Genomic DNA, 12764 nt, shown 5'->3' on the forward strand with positions numbered 1-12764 from the left:
TGTACCCACTCACCCCCATGGCATGTGATCCTTCTTTGGGGCCCCCTCTACAGTAGCCTGGTTGTTCCCTGCAGCTAGGGCCACGTACAGAATCACCAGGCGAGGAGCAGGCAGGCCCCCCAGCACCCCATGTGCCACAGTCCCAGCCAGACATCACCCCCACCAAGGAGAAAACCCAGGAGGCTGGGCATGGCCATCAGCTTCCTGAGGAAACAACCCAGCTGGGCTTCACAAGCAAGAGGGGAGCAAAGGGATGACGTCCTGTCCTCACCCACACGCACTGATGCACTTTACTGGAGGAAACAACTGTTAAATCCAGGCCCTGGGCCATGCTGCCAAGACTAAGGAACAGTGACTGGAGAGGACGTATCTTAAGCCTGGGAGTGACACGCCAGCACCAAGGGTGCCCACCAGCTGCACACAACAGGCTTTTCTGAAGGTCCTTGGGGTTGGACACCTCCTCCTTACCAGAGTAATATCTGCAGGAAAGGCAAGAAAGTCACCCCAGGTCCCTGAGATCCCTCCCAGGGAATGGCTTCACCAGGGCACAGTAAGGGTTTGGGACAGTGGAGTCAGTCCTCCCAGAGCCCATGGAGTGTCAACCCAACTGGGGTCAAGGACTCCATTCCCCCTCCCAGCCCTAAAAACGAACTTGGCATTATAATCATAAACCAGCATTTTAGCTGCTCTAATGTACACGGAATAAAGCAAAAGCATTCAACATCCTGCACTGCCCCTCCCACAACACAGCAGACACCATAGAGGCCAGCAGAGTGGTGGCGTCACTCAATGGGTCGGTGGGCAGCACAGATCTGGCACAGAAAGGGTCAGCCCATGATCTGAGAGCTGAAGGACAAAAGGAAAGAGATAATAATCCAGCCAGCAAAGACCCAAAAACAGCCTGGATGCAGCACTGCCCTTGTCTGGCCACTCTCCCCACCCCCAACCCCGGGCCCCCTTCCCCAACCTGGAAGGTGTCCTGCTCCTGCCAAAGGGGATTCAGAAGACCAACACCTGCCTTAGGCAGGTTTCAAAGCAGATATACCCAGTTTACTTGGAAGCAAGTACCTTCCAGAATTTTTATTTGCTGCATTTAAAAAACACCTAAGGCTGTTTGTGTGGTTCTTCCCTAAACCCTCAATCCTGCCAGGCCAATTTTAACACCCAAGGTCCTTTCAGGACCCCAGGCTGTAGGAGAGACCACTGAATCACCGAGGACAAGACGATGGTGGCCCTTGGCCAAAGTTTCTCCAAACGGAGCCAGCTGCTCCAGACAGCTGGTAATACTCTCCAGAAGTGGCAACTCTGAAGGAAGTACTTAGACAGGTGCCTGCCTGATGGAGGAGGTTTCAGGCTAGCCCTCCCTGGATCCCTGGCCAGAGTGGTCATCACTGGCCCCAGGAGGAATCAGGCTGCCAAAATATTCTTGCAACTCAAGCAGGGCCCGGAAGCGATGGGAGATGATGTTCTTCTCAGCCTTGGGCATCTCTGCATACCTAAGGGGTGATAGCAGTAGCTCAGAGAAGAGGCAGTTCAGATTTAGGGCCCCCCCACCCTAACCTGGAGTCCAAAACTCAAGAGTCCCCAGGAAAGGGTAGCTTCTGGCAGCCAGAGTTAATCTGTAAAATTGGACGAAGTCTCAAATTCCACTTTAGGTAGAAACCCATATTAATGAGTGTGGAAGGATATCAAACTTGTTTTAGTGTGTCTAAAAGTCATTAAAGGGAAGCTGGGGACAGGGGGATGAGCTGCATGTTTGATCAGCTTTGTCATCTGTTGACAGGAAGCAGTGGGCCTGACAGAGCCAAACACAGCAATCTCCTCTAATGCACTCTGGGCCAGGAAGCGGGTAGGGGTGGCCTTGAACAGCCGGCCAGTGGCCTGCCATCCATGTCAGGACTCCAGTGAGGGGAGAATCCCATACTCAAGTCACTTTGAGATCTATGTCACTATGCCACCAGCCACTGCGGCCATTCACATTTAAACCATTTACGATTGAGGCGGGGCAGGGTGTAGCTCAAGTGGTAGAGTACATGCCTAGCATGCCTGAGGTCCTGGGTTCAATCTCCAGTACCTCCACTGAAACATCAAATAAACAAATAAACCAAATTACCTCCCCTGCAAATAAATAAACAAACAAACCAATTACGATTGAGTAAAGATAAATTCAGTTCCTCAGTTGCCCTAACCACATTTTAAATGCTCCACAGCCACGTGGAGCTAGTGACTACTAGACTGCACAGTACAAATATATAACATTTGTTTCACCAAAGAGCATTCTTGGACAGTGCTGCTTCATAGTGTCCTCAGCTCTGTCTGGCTATTGACAGCCCCAGCCACGCTCCCTAAGGGCCCCTCCAGCCTGGCAAACCTGATTCCAATAATGGCCGACATGTCCTGTATATATAGGGGGTTAGTATAAAATACTGAGAACACTTGGCACTGTAGGGGTTTAGTGTGGAGCCCACCAAAGGCTAAACAAGTGTTAACATTTTTCCAAACTAAATGGGGGTCAGGAAATCATCCCAGGAAACTGACAAGCTAAGGTCAGAGAGGGGAAGTCGCTGAAGTCACACAGCTGCTCAGTGGAGCTGGAGCCCGAGCCCAGGACTTCCAGCTACGCCCAGCTGCTTCCCCCACTGTGGACTGGGCCACCCAGATTCCTTGCGTCCATCCCAGCGGAGATGCCTTCAGCCAGAATGGCACCTCAGAGCCCGCCCCCACCCATGTCCGCATGCCTGCACTTGGGCGAGGCAACGACCCAACCTAGACCAGGGCCATCCCGACCCCACACCCCTGGAAGAAATTGGGGCTCCTTACGTCTGCTCGTATCCGTCGGGCTGAAAGCAGGGGTCCCAGCCAAAGTCCCGGGAGCCACGGGGCACTACGATCTGGCCCTGCCGGAGGAAAGGGGGGAAAGGTGTGTCGCTGCGCATGGGGGAGATGCACTCTGAGGAGGGCAATAGCCAGTTTGAGTTTGGTTAGTTTATGATTTCAGCTAAACCCTATTTACTCAAAACATTATTTTAAGGGGTGCAGGGTGCCAAGGAATGTTTGCTGAACACATAAATAAAATGCAGAGCAGAACTACTTTCCCCCCAGGACAGGGAGGAACCACAAGCTTGATCAGTGCACCGATACCCCTGGGACCAGCCACCCTCTCTACAACTTTGACAAACTGAAGAAGAGAGTCAACTCTGAAAAACTGACAGAAAACATTTTCCCCTAGTAGGAAGTTTGAGGGCCGTGAAATTTGCAGATAAGGCCTACACCTGCTACTATTATTACATTTCTCAAAATACAAGGGAGGTGCTAACAATTAAATGAAATAACATAATAAAAATTACTTAGCACAAAGTTCAACAAAAAAATGAACTCAATAAATACTGTTTTTAATAGGCAAGTCCCAAAAGGAAAATGTTACAAAGAGAACCAGTGTTATGAGATGTAAGGTTACCCTGAGTTTAAAAAAAAAAAAAAAAAACCCTTTAAAAATACAAGGTTGGGGGAGGGTATAGCTCAGTGGTAAAGTGCACGCTTAGCATACACAAGGTCCTGGGTTCAATCCCCAGGACCTCTATTAAAATAAATAAACAAAACTAGTTACTCCCTCCAAAAGTCATAAACCTAATTACCACCACCCCCCCAAAAACAAAAGCAACAAACAAAAAAGAGTTGTCTGAAGTCACTAAAATAAATAAATAAATAAAAACAGAAGGCAGGTAGCAGAGCATGGGGATTAGCCACATAAATTCCAAGTCATTCACACCAAAGGCAGATTTCGCCTCTGCCAGTGGGGAGCAGTGTGACCAAGGCCGTTACTGAACCACTCTGAACTTCCCCCACGCAACAGATGTTTTTTTAATACCTACAGTGAGGTAGGCAGGATTCTCAGCAGTAGGATCACAGAAGGTGCAGCCCTGCCTTCAGAGAATGGATCTCTTTAAGCAGAACAGGCATTACAACAGTAAACAAATGACTGGTTACCAACTGCACAGTGCCTTAAAGGGAACAAACTGGGAGCCGGGCTCAAGAACAACAAGAGGGAGTGACTTAGATGGGGAGCTCAGGGAAGGCCTCAGTGAGGAGGGGACACTTTGGCCACATAAAGAGGGCTAGGGCAAGAACATTCCAGGTGGAGGACACAACGGTGCCAAGGTCCTGACAGGGAGAATGGGCTGGCATATGCGTCGCTGAAAGGACAATGTGCCTGGGGTTTAGAGAGCACAGGTGAGGACAGAACGAGAAGAAACAAGGCTACCTCAGGTAAAGGGGGGGCTGGCAAGCAACAAAGTGCAAAAAAACAGCCAAAGGAGACAACAGGGAACAGTGGGGGCTGCAGTGACCAGGCCCTGTCGGCGGCGTAGCTGCTGCTCAGTCACAGTGCAGGGAGCTGGGCCTGTTCAAACGGCTGATTTTTGAGAGAACGCTTCTGTGAAAATAGCAGATCACTACAACTAATTTTTAAAAATTTAACCAGGTAATATGATCTAGCAATCCCACTTCTGGAAGAACATCCAAAAGTACTGAAAACAGGATCTCGAGACATTTGCATACCCATGTTCAGAGCAGCATTATTCACAAGAGCCAAAATGTGGAAGCCTAATACAGGCACACCTCGGAGATACAATGGACTCACTTCCAGACCACTGCAATGAGGTGATTATTGCCATAAAGCAAGTCACATGAACTTTTTGGTTTCCTACTGCATATAAAAGTTATGTTTACACTATACTGTACTCTGTAAGTGTGCCATAGCATTATGTCTAAAAAAAAACCAATGTACATACCTTAATTAAAAATACTGCTAAAAAATGCTAACCATCATCTGACAATGCAGGGTTGCCACAAACTTTCAATTTGTAAAAAACACAGTATCTGCAAAGCTCAAAAAAATGAGGTATGCCTGTAAATGGATAAAGAAAAAGTATATACATACAATAGAATATCATTCATCCTTAAAAAAAGAAGATCCTGTCACACACCCTAATAACATGGATGAAACCTGAGGACATTATACTAAGTGAGATAAGCCAGTCACAAAAAGACAAACACCGCAGGATTCGTTATATGCTGTGTCTGACGTAGCCAAACTCTCAGAAATAGAAAGTAGAATTGGGGTTGCCAGGTACTGGGGGGAGGGGAGAAAGTGAAGTTGTAATTCAGTGGGCATAGTTTCAATTTTGCAAGATGAGAAAATTCTAGAGATCTGTTGCACAACAGTGCACACTACTATACCCTTAAAAATGGTAATTTCTGTTACCTGTTTTTTACTACAAAAATACAAAATTTAATCAGGCAGGGCAAAATGAAAGATCTCTGGAACCACTGGTGCAGGGCTACATGGGCTACGGTGGGACTTGGGATTTTATCCTGAGCAGAAGGGACAAAGCAGGTAAGTGATGTGCCTGAAGGTACACTCCTGCCACAAGGAGGGAGCAGATGGGCTATGGGGGGACAGGCCAGCCCAGAGGCTGGCCGAGACCCTGTGAGGAGCAGCGGAACCTAAGGGTCTGATAGATAAGCACGGGGTGTTGAAGGGCAGCTGTGCAAGGAATGAGTTGGAGGAAGAAGTAAGATTCTACATGAACATGAAAAGTTGGAAAGTCTGTGAGATATTCAAGCGAAGCTGTTGCCTCAGCAGTGGGATAAGGAGATTCAGGCCCGGAGAAGTGAGGGCTGCAGATGTGGCCCTGGGAGTTGCCACCTTCAGTTTCCACATATGCTTCTCAGGATGGCATACAGGGCAGCACTCTGGGTATACCAGGCCTCAACAGCTGTGAGCCATCGTGCGTTTCCCCAAAACAGCAGACTCAGGGGTCCGGTGAGTTCTGGGACTGACAGAACTTCTAGCAGCGGTACCCAGGGGCGTGCCTGACTGAGCAAAGCCCTGGTAACTCGTTCTGGCCCTGGGGCGCCTTCCCCACCTCCTGCAGTGTCATCGTGAGTCACAACGCCCTCCGGCGGCATTTGGGAGAAGGAGCATGGGTACGCACCAAGGTCCGGCCCCTGAACAGGCGCACAGGCTCACTTGGATCCCCAGTGCTGAGTGCGAATGTGCAGAGCGCGTATGCTGACTTGTCTTGGAACCCGGCCAAGAGCTGATGGAGACCTGCGGGCAGGTGCAGATAGGGCTCAGCACTCTCTATCCTGCCCAGCCCCAGCTCCGACTCCCCACTCAGAGGGCTGGCATCAGGGAGGGGGTGGTTATACATTATCACCGGATAGGCCTTGTGTTGATAACGCAGGAAGTTGGGTGATGGGGACATGGGGTTCATTATTCTGTTCTACTACTGTACTTGTTTTAAATGTTCCACAATATAAAGTGTTTTTACAAGTACCTAAACAGGGAACATTCTGGCCTGCAACTGTGGGTTTCAAGGTATGCACTGTTGGGACAGCCCCCACCCCACCCTCCTCCCCCACTGAGGCAAGGACAGGCAAGCAGTCAGTAGGGCCAGTCCCTCTCTGAGACCAGAATCAACTAGAGCTCCTCTGTCCCTCTGTCCCTCAAACTTCACCCCCACCCTCTCCTCCCACATCTCAGTGCTCCCTGGAGCGAGGTGAACCAGGGAAGTGTGAGCAGCAGACTATAGACGACAAAACAGGTAGGTGGAGGCTCCGGGTAGGGGATGGAACCTGAGATTCTTGATTACTTGTTGGGGGTCCTCCCCTAGAACCCTGAGATTCCTAATTCCCAACAGATCTAAAGGAAGAGACAAATGGGAATGATACCTTCAGGCTTTAACTTCTCCAGAAACCACTTTCTGTAAGAGAAATAAAAGGTGAATCAGACACCATGAGCAGATGGATATTCCCATCACCTCCTGTCCCGGCTGCGTCCCCCAGGGGTTAAAGCCCTGGGAGAGCCAAGGAGGAAAGATAAATGTCTCAACTCAGAATGAAAATAAATAATCCAACAGGAAAAGGAATGAGAGCAAACAGGCAACGCACAGAAGAATCGATAAACCAACGAAGGCCTCAGCCTCACTGGTAATTAGTGAAATGCAAATTAAAATTGCACGTGATAACATTTCACACTCCCCATGTTGCAAAATATTTCCGTCATAAAATAGTGCTAATAAATAAATAAATAAACCTGATTACCTCCCCCAGGGGAGGGTTTAGCTCAGTGGTAGAGCTGCTATTTAGCAGGCACGAGGTCCTGGGTTCAATTCCCAGTACCTCCATTAATTAATTAATTAACTAATTAATTATAAAACAGTGCTGGTGAGAATACAGAGCAATGTATACTGTAAGTGTACAGGGGTGCTACTCCCTTGGCAAATAGGCAATCCGAAAGTTACACACTTGTCCTTGACCACCACGAGTTTGAACTGCACAGGTTCACATAAAAGCAGGTATTTTTCAATAGCAAATACTACAGTAATACAGGGTCTATGGTTGGTTGAATCTGCAGATGCTAACAAACTGCAGACACGGAAGGCTAACTATAAGTTATATGCAGGTTAACCCTCCACCTTGTTCATGAGTCAACTGTATACATACCCAAGACCCAGCAAATTGGGGTTTTGTACCCTGGAAATACACAAAGACCTTCTGAGGGGGTTCAGGGTAATGGATAGTTTTAAGGAAATCCATTTGCAGATCTCAACTTCATTTCCTCTTTCATGAAAGTGATCTGTCCATAAATATACCTCTCCAATGGGCAGGTTCCCTCGCCCATCTCCACTTACACAATCACATTCTCACACTTTACAAAAGAAAGGCATGCCTCTTCCCCACCCCTAATCCTTCCTCAGGACAATCTGAAATATTGATTTTGATGCCAAGATAGTGAATGACCTGCAATATCAAGTAACCAATCATTTCAAAGTTCATGTGGTTTTGTGGCCAGGGCCCTGCAAAGGGTTGGGGGAGCACTCACTCACATGTAGGGGCCAGGGAGGCCCCCGAGGGCATTGAAGCACAGACAGGTGTCCTCCACCAGCACAGGGCCCTGCACCTGCAGCACAAGGACATGCAGCCCTGAGACCTTGGCCCAGCAGCAGGCCCCGCCTCTGCCCAGAATTCTTAGGCCACCCAGGCCAGGCCCACAGCTACTTGGGATCTGCAATAGCAGCAGCAGATAGAGGCCTATCTGCTGGGGGAACAGCCCTTGGCTGATCTCTTATCTTCATTTTAATGATAGCAACACCGAAGCCATGGCAGGTTGTAAAGCTTGCTCTGGGCACAATGACAGGAGACCTGGGATTCATACTCTAAATAGCCTGATTCTTTAGTGTTCTTCTGCAGCTCCACAGAGATGTGTGAGTGCAGGGTGGAAACGTGTGGGGAGAATGTAGGTGCTGGAATGTATGTACCTGAGAACTGGGAAGACAGAACTGTGTGTATGTATATGTGCTCATCTGGGGGGATACTACGCAGTCAAGGTTGAGAAAGCAATATTCCAGGGCCAAAACCGACTCTAGCCTAGCTAGGCCTGAGCAGGTCCTTTAAGGCATGACAAACTGTGCCCACCATATTCTCTGCCTGTCCTCAGCAGGCACAGACCCCAGGAGCCACCAGAACAAAAGGTGCAGATACAGGACACGTGTGGAACAAGCACCTGGCGAGCTGCTTCTTGACACTTCTGAATGGAAATCTCATCAGGCTCTCCTTGGTACTCTGGCACTTATCAGGAAAACAGACACACACAGTCAGGTCAAGGGGAGACAGAGAAACTGAATCATCTTAAAAAAAAAAAACCAAAACCAGTAACAACAACAAAAACTAAGCAGACATACGGTCAATTTTCTGTGCCACCAAAGTGCATGGAAATTTATCTCCTAGAATCTGAGTGACCTGTTCCAAAATGAAAGAACATTTATCACCATTGGTTTAATGATTCCCATTACTACACAAGCTGTCATCCACCTTTCTCCTGTTGGTTCCCTAAAGCTCACCAAGTCAGGCCCATGAGCCTCACCCCAGTATTCAGGGTCCCACCCCAGCAGGTCAGCTTCCCCATCTCCTCACTCTCCTATCCCTTCCTCCTACTTCATGACTCTGTTCACGATAACCACCTGTCCAGAACACCCTCTTCCTTTCTCAATGCTCCCAGAACCCTTCTCTATCCTCCTAGGCCAGGAATTTTCTCTTGGGGGTCACCCAGGTTTCAGGTCTGTGAACTTGGATGGGAAAAAGAAAAACCTCTTTATTGTCACTAACCACTAGCTGAAATTTAGCATCTTTTTCAACTGTGAATATAGGCAACAAATCAAAATAGCATTAGCAATTTCTGTGACATTTAAACCAATTTAAATCACAGAAGTTGTCATATCCCATTACACTTGTAGCAGAGATCTCAAAATATTATTCACAATTTTCACTGTTTAAATTATAATTATACACACTGCTGGATTGAATCCTCTAATGTATTAATAAAGCATATGTAACTAGATCAGAAATATTTATAACATTTTCAGTATTGTACTTCAATAGAATTGATTTCCCTTCTTAGCCTATGTATTTTATTTTGTACATTGAAAAATATTTTCCTGAGAAAGGGTCCACAGGTTTCATCATTCTACAAACATGGTACAGTGAGATGAAGAATTAAAACTCCCTACTTTGGGGCAACTTCAAGTCCGTATTTTCTACTGAGCCTCCTCTGGCCACTCTAATCTCTTCTTTAAATGTGGGAGAGCCACATTCACAACCAGAGGTAGAGATGGGCTTGGAAGCTGGCACCCACCATCTTGCATAGAGCTCTGTTCAGGGTGGCACTGCTTGTGTACTTGACTGGTCTGGCCTCAGGATCCCAAACCTTTTATCAGCACAGGGCTCTAGCTTCTGAGAAGGACACCCTGTAATGGCACAGAACTGCCATTGGTCCCTATGCTGTGGACAAATGAAAGGTTCCCTAGTGACTGCGCCCCACTAGTTTGCCTCAGATGTATCTAGTGGGTGTCATCCTGATTCCCCACACATGACCCATCTCCTGAGCAAGGACAAATCTTTGACCCAAGCAAGGCCAATCAGAGCTGATGTCTGGCAGAAGCCTCACTGCCTCCTCCATTAGAAGGGAAAAATGCAGAAAGACCTCAAAAAGGAAAAGAAAGGAGCATCCAGAGAGAACTACAGAGTCCCCTCGAAAGGGACTCCTGAGAAAGATTCAAGACCTGTGGGACAGTTTACCACTGTGTTCCCATAATTGTCACATGATGGTTTATGTGAGCTTCCTGTGTGTCTTTACTAGTTGCAGCCAAAGCTATTCCATCAACCCTCAGAATCCTCACAGCTAGCCACAAAGTCCGGGTTGGAACCATTGCTTCCTTCATTCCTTCTCTCCACTGCGCTGTGAAGCAGACCTCCTGCATCATTCTCATTCCAACAAGCGGAAAGAGGCTGAGAACGTTTATGGGCCATGGTCGGGGGTGGACGGCTCAGTTTGGATGCTCCACGCCCTGTCCGGCCGCTGACATCCCCAGGCCAGGAGCGAGGTCTGGATCAGCTCTAGAGGGATGTATGAGTTGGGTCTGGGGTCTAGCTTTTCAAAACCCTCCCTCATTCTACCAAGGTCAACCCCGAGTCGTCCCCACTCTGCACACGTGGTGGTCCCACTCCGCGCGGCCCATCAGGTTCCCCATCCAACCCACCCCTCCGGCTCCGGCTCTCGTTCCGTCCACCCGCGTGCCTCCCTCCGTCGGGAAGCTCCTTCTTCGCCCTATCCCCATCGGCCTTGCCACCCGCTACCCCTCAACCACCTCCTAGTCGGCTTCCCACACCCTCCCGGCACCTCCTCCAGCTTCTTGGCGTTCCCTGTGACAAACACGATCTTCTTCCCAACCAAGGAGGCAGCCATCGTGAACCCGGTAACCCGCAGATCCACCGGAAGCCCTTCTGCCTCGAGTCGCCGGCACTTCCGGCTGGCGGCGGAAGGGGGCAGCTCAGTTTCCGGCCTGACGTCCTGGAAAGGCAGCCTCTGGATGCAGCTGCGCTCCCTGAGCGGTAGCGGCGGCAGTCGGACACCTTCCCGGCGGAAAGGCCGAGGTTGGCGCCCAAAAGCCTTGTTCAGACCCTCGAGAGTATAGCGCTCTTTTCCAGATGGGCAGCCTGGGGCGCCGAGCGCGGCTTCCCTGCGTCCGAATTGCTAGGGTCTTCCCCACACTGGAGGTTGAGCCGAGAACAGCCCCTCCCGCCAAATGACGCTCTCTAGGCCAGAGGAGACCATTCCAACCACCCGCCCCACCCCTGCTTTCGCCCCTCTCTAGGGCAGTGGCACCAAGGGAAGCAAAGAACCCCTCGTCCCTACCCCGAGGCCGATGATGAACTGCAAGCCTAGGCTCTATGCGATTCGCCTTAACCGCGGGCACTTCTGAAGCTGTCTCTGAGAACTATTTCTTTCTGGGCAAGTGCTCCCAAACCCGGATCTTTATCTTGACCTCACCTTCAGCCCCAGTCCCGTAGCTCCTCCTTGCCTGTCAGCTTAGATCTACTTGACTGTGATTTTAAACTGGCATAGCCTAGAGCTAGCCTGGTCACCCATCTCCCAGACTTGGGACTTTAGTATTTTGACTCCCTTATTACCTCATCCCTCAAGTCCATCATCCCTTCTCCGTAGCCACCGTCTCAGCCAGATCTCTTCATTCCCAACACAGTAAAGAGTAGAAAGTGGCCCAGGCGACCTGCGTGTGCGATGGGCCTTGACCAACCGCTGACACCCCCATTGGACAATTCAGCTCTCCGGCTCCTTCATGGACTCAGCAACCAAGGGCTAACAGCAAGGGCAGATTCAGGGCCAGCACTGCTATTGAGGTAACTCCTGTCAGAGGAGTATCATTGTAAGTCTGGAGGGCTCTCAGTGCCTGGATGGCTTATTTTGCTTAATGTTATAGACCGCTGATAATCCCAGTGAATTTTTTTTGACTTCAGAATTGGTCCTCAGGGAATATCCAAAAAATCCTTTGTTCAATGACTTTACCATAGTGAGAGTATTGCACAGATCAAAAGGAATTACTGTGCCATAAGGCAGGTCCTGAAGTTTCCTATTCAGTGCCCTTTCTACCATATGATCTGTGAGGCTTCTCGGAGTTGACCTGGGAAGTAGTGAGTTAGAACAGGGAATGGTTGCCCTCCCTCTGTGTCATCTGTCTTCCTTCTTCACGAAGTCATGGTGAATCCTCAGGGAGGTGGAGGGGCAGAGGAGTTTCCCCTCAGCAAAGCTGACATCCTGACTGTTGAAAGCTTCAGCTACAGCCATAGGCTAGGAGGAGCTTGCCAGGGACTGAGGATAGGCACTTGGTGTACCACAAACAAGTACCATGTGCTATGATTAGCACGATGACCCTTGGGAGCACTGGGTGCTGGGAGAACCATCTAGACTGGGGAGGCACATCAGTCACTTAGCAAGCTATGGGAGCCTACAAAGGGTTATTAAAAGCAGGCAGTATTGTGAATTGATATTCACTTTAAATAGACCTCATTCTAAATCTGGAGGTCTTGGAGCCCAAGAGGTTGGGGGGAGGGAGGAAATAAGTGATTACCCAAAACTATGCAGAAGTTTGTGTGATCTTTAGTCAGATTTCTTGATTTCAAGTGATGGAAATCCTCTGAGCAACAATAAAACAAAACAAAACAAGACAAATGTATTGATTGCTTCTCTTAACTAATGAGCCAATGCATAGAGATAGTTTCCCAGTTGTTCTGAACAGAAAGGAAAGGGATTGCATTATTCAGTCATTAAATAGACTATGCTAGAATTAAAACGTGAATTCTTACCTCCTTTAGCAAAGAATATGACAGGAAATCTCTTTGGAATT

The 12764-nt window shown here is 48.8% G+C and overlaps 1 protein-coding gene across 3 annotated transcripts; it reads right to left on the bottom strand.

Annotated features, from left to right (window-relative positions):
• Window positions 1-1061: 1061 nt before the first annotated feature.
• On the bottom strand, window positions 1062-10890 carry ITPA (inosine triphosphatase). 3 transcript variants are annotated; one of them, XM_010972768.3, is made up of 8 exons: window positions 10742-10889; window positions 8748-8805; window positions 8570-8634; window positions 7893-7966; window positions 6736-6767; window positions 5997-6112; window positions 2821-2897; window positions 1062-1496 (listed from the first exon to the last, which is right to left on the bottom strand). In XM_010972768.3, exons 1-8 carry the CDS (start codon window positions 10805-10807, stop codon window positions 1355-1357), a joined length of 630 nt encoding a protein of 209 aa, XP_010971070.2. In that variant the 5' UTR covers window positions 10808-10889; the 3' UTR covers window positions 1062-1354. The 3 variants fall into 3 exon arrangements, 2 of the variants coding, with proteins under 2 accessions (XP_010971070.2, XP_074203104.1); XR_012500561.1 differs by lacking the exon at window positions 1062-1496 and adding an exon at window positions 4791-4906 and having other exon boundaries at window positions 10742-10890; XM_074347003.1 differs by lacking the exon at window positions 8748-8805 and having other exon boundaries at window positions 7889-7966; window positions 10742-10824.
• Window positions 10891-12764: the final 1874 nt, after the last annotated feature.

This window comes from Camelus bactrianus, chromosome 19 (assembly GCF_048773025.1).
Source record: "Camelus bactrianus isolate YW-2024 breed Bactrian camel chromosome 19, ASM4877302v1, whole genome shotgun sequence".
In the NCBI taxonomy this organism is placed as follows: domain Eukaryota; kingdom Metazoa; phylum Chordata; class Mammalia; order Artiodactyla; family Camelidae; genus Camelus; species Camelus bactrianus.

Coding starts and splice junctions, on each gene's coding strand:
- ITPA (XM_010972768.3), bottom strand. CDS start 10,807: ATGGCTGCCTCCTTGGTTGGGAAGAAGATCGTGTTTGTCACAGGGAAC. Junction 8,635..8,747: donor GGTGGCACAGAAAATTGACC/GTATGTCTGCTT, acceptor TTTCCTGATAAG/TGCCAGAGTACCAAGGAGAG. Junction 2,898..5,996: donor TGTTCAGGGGCCGGACCTTG/GTGCGTACCCAT, acceptor TTCCTCCGGCAG/GGCCAGATCGTAGTGCCCCG.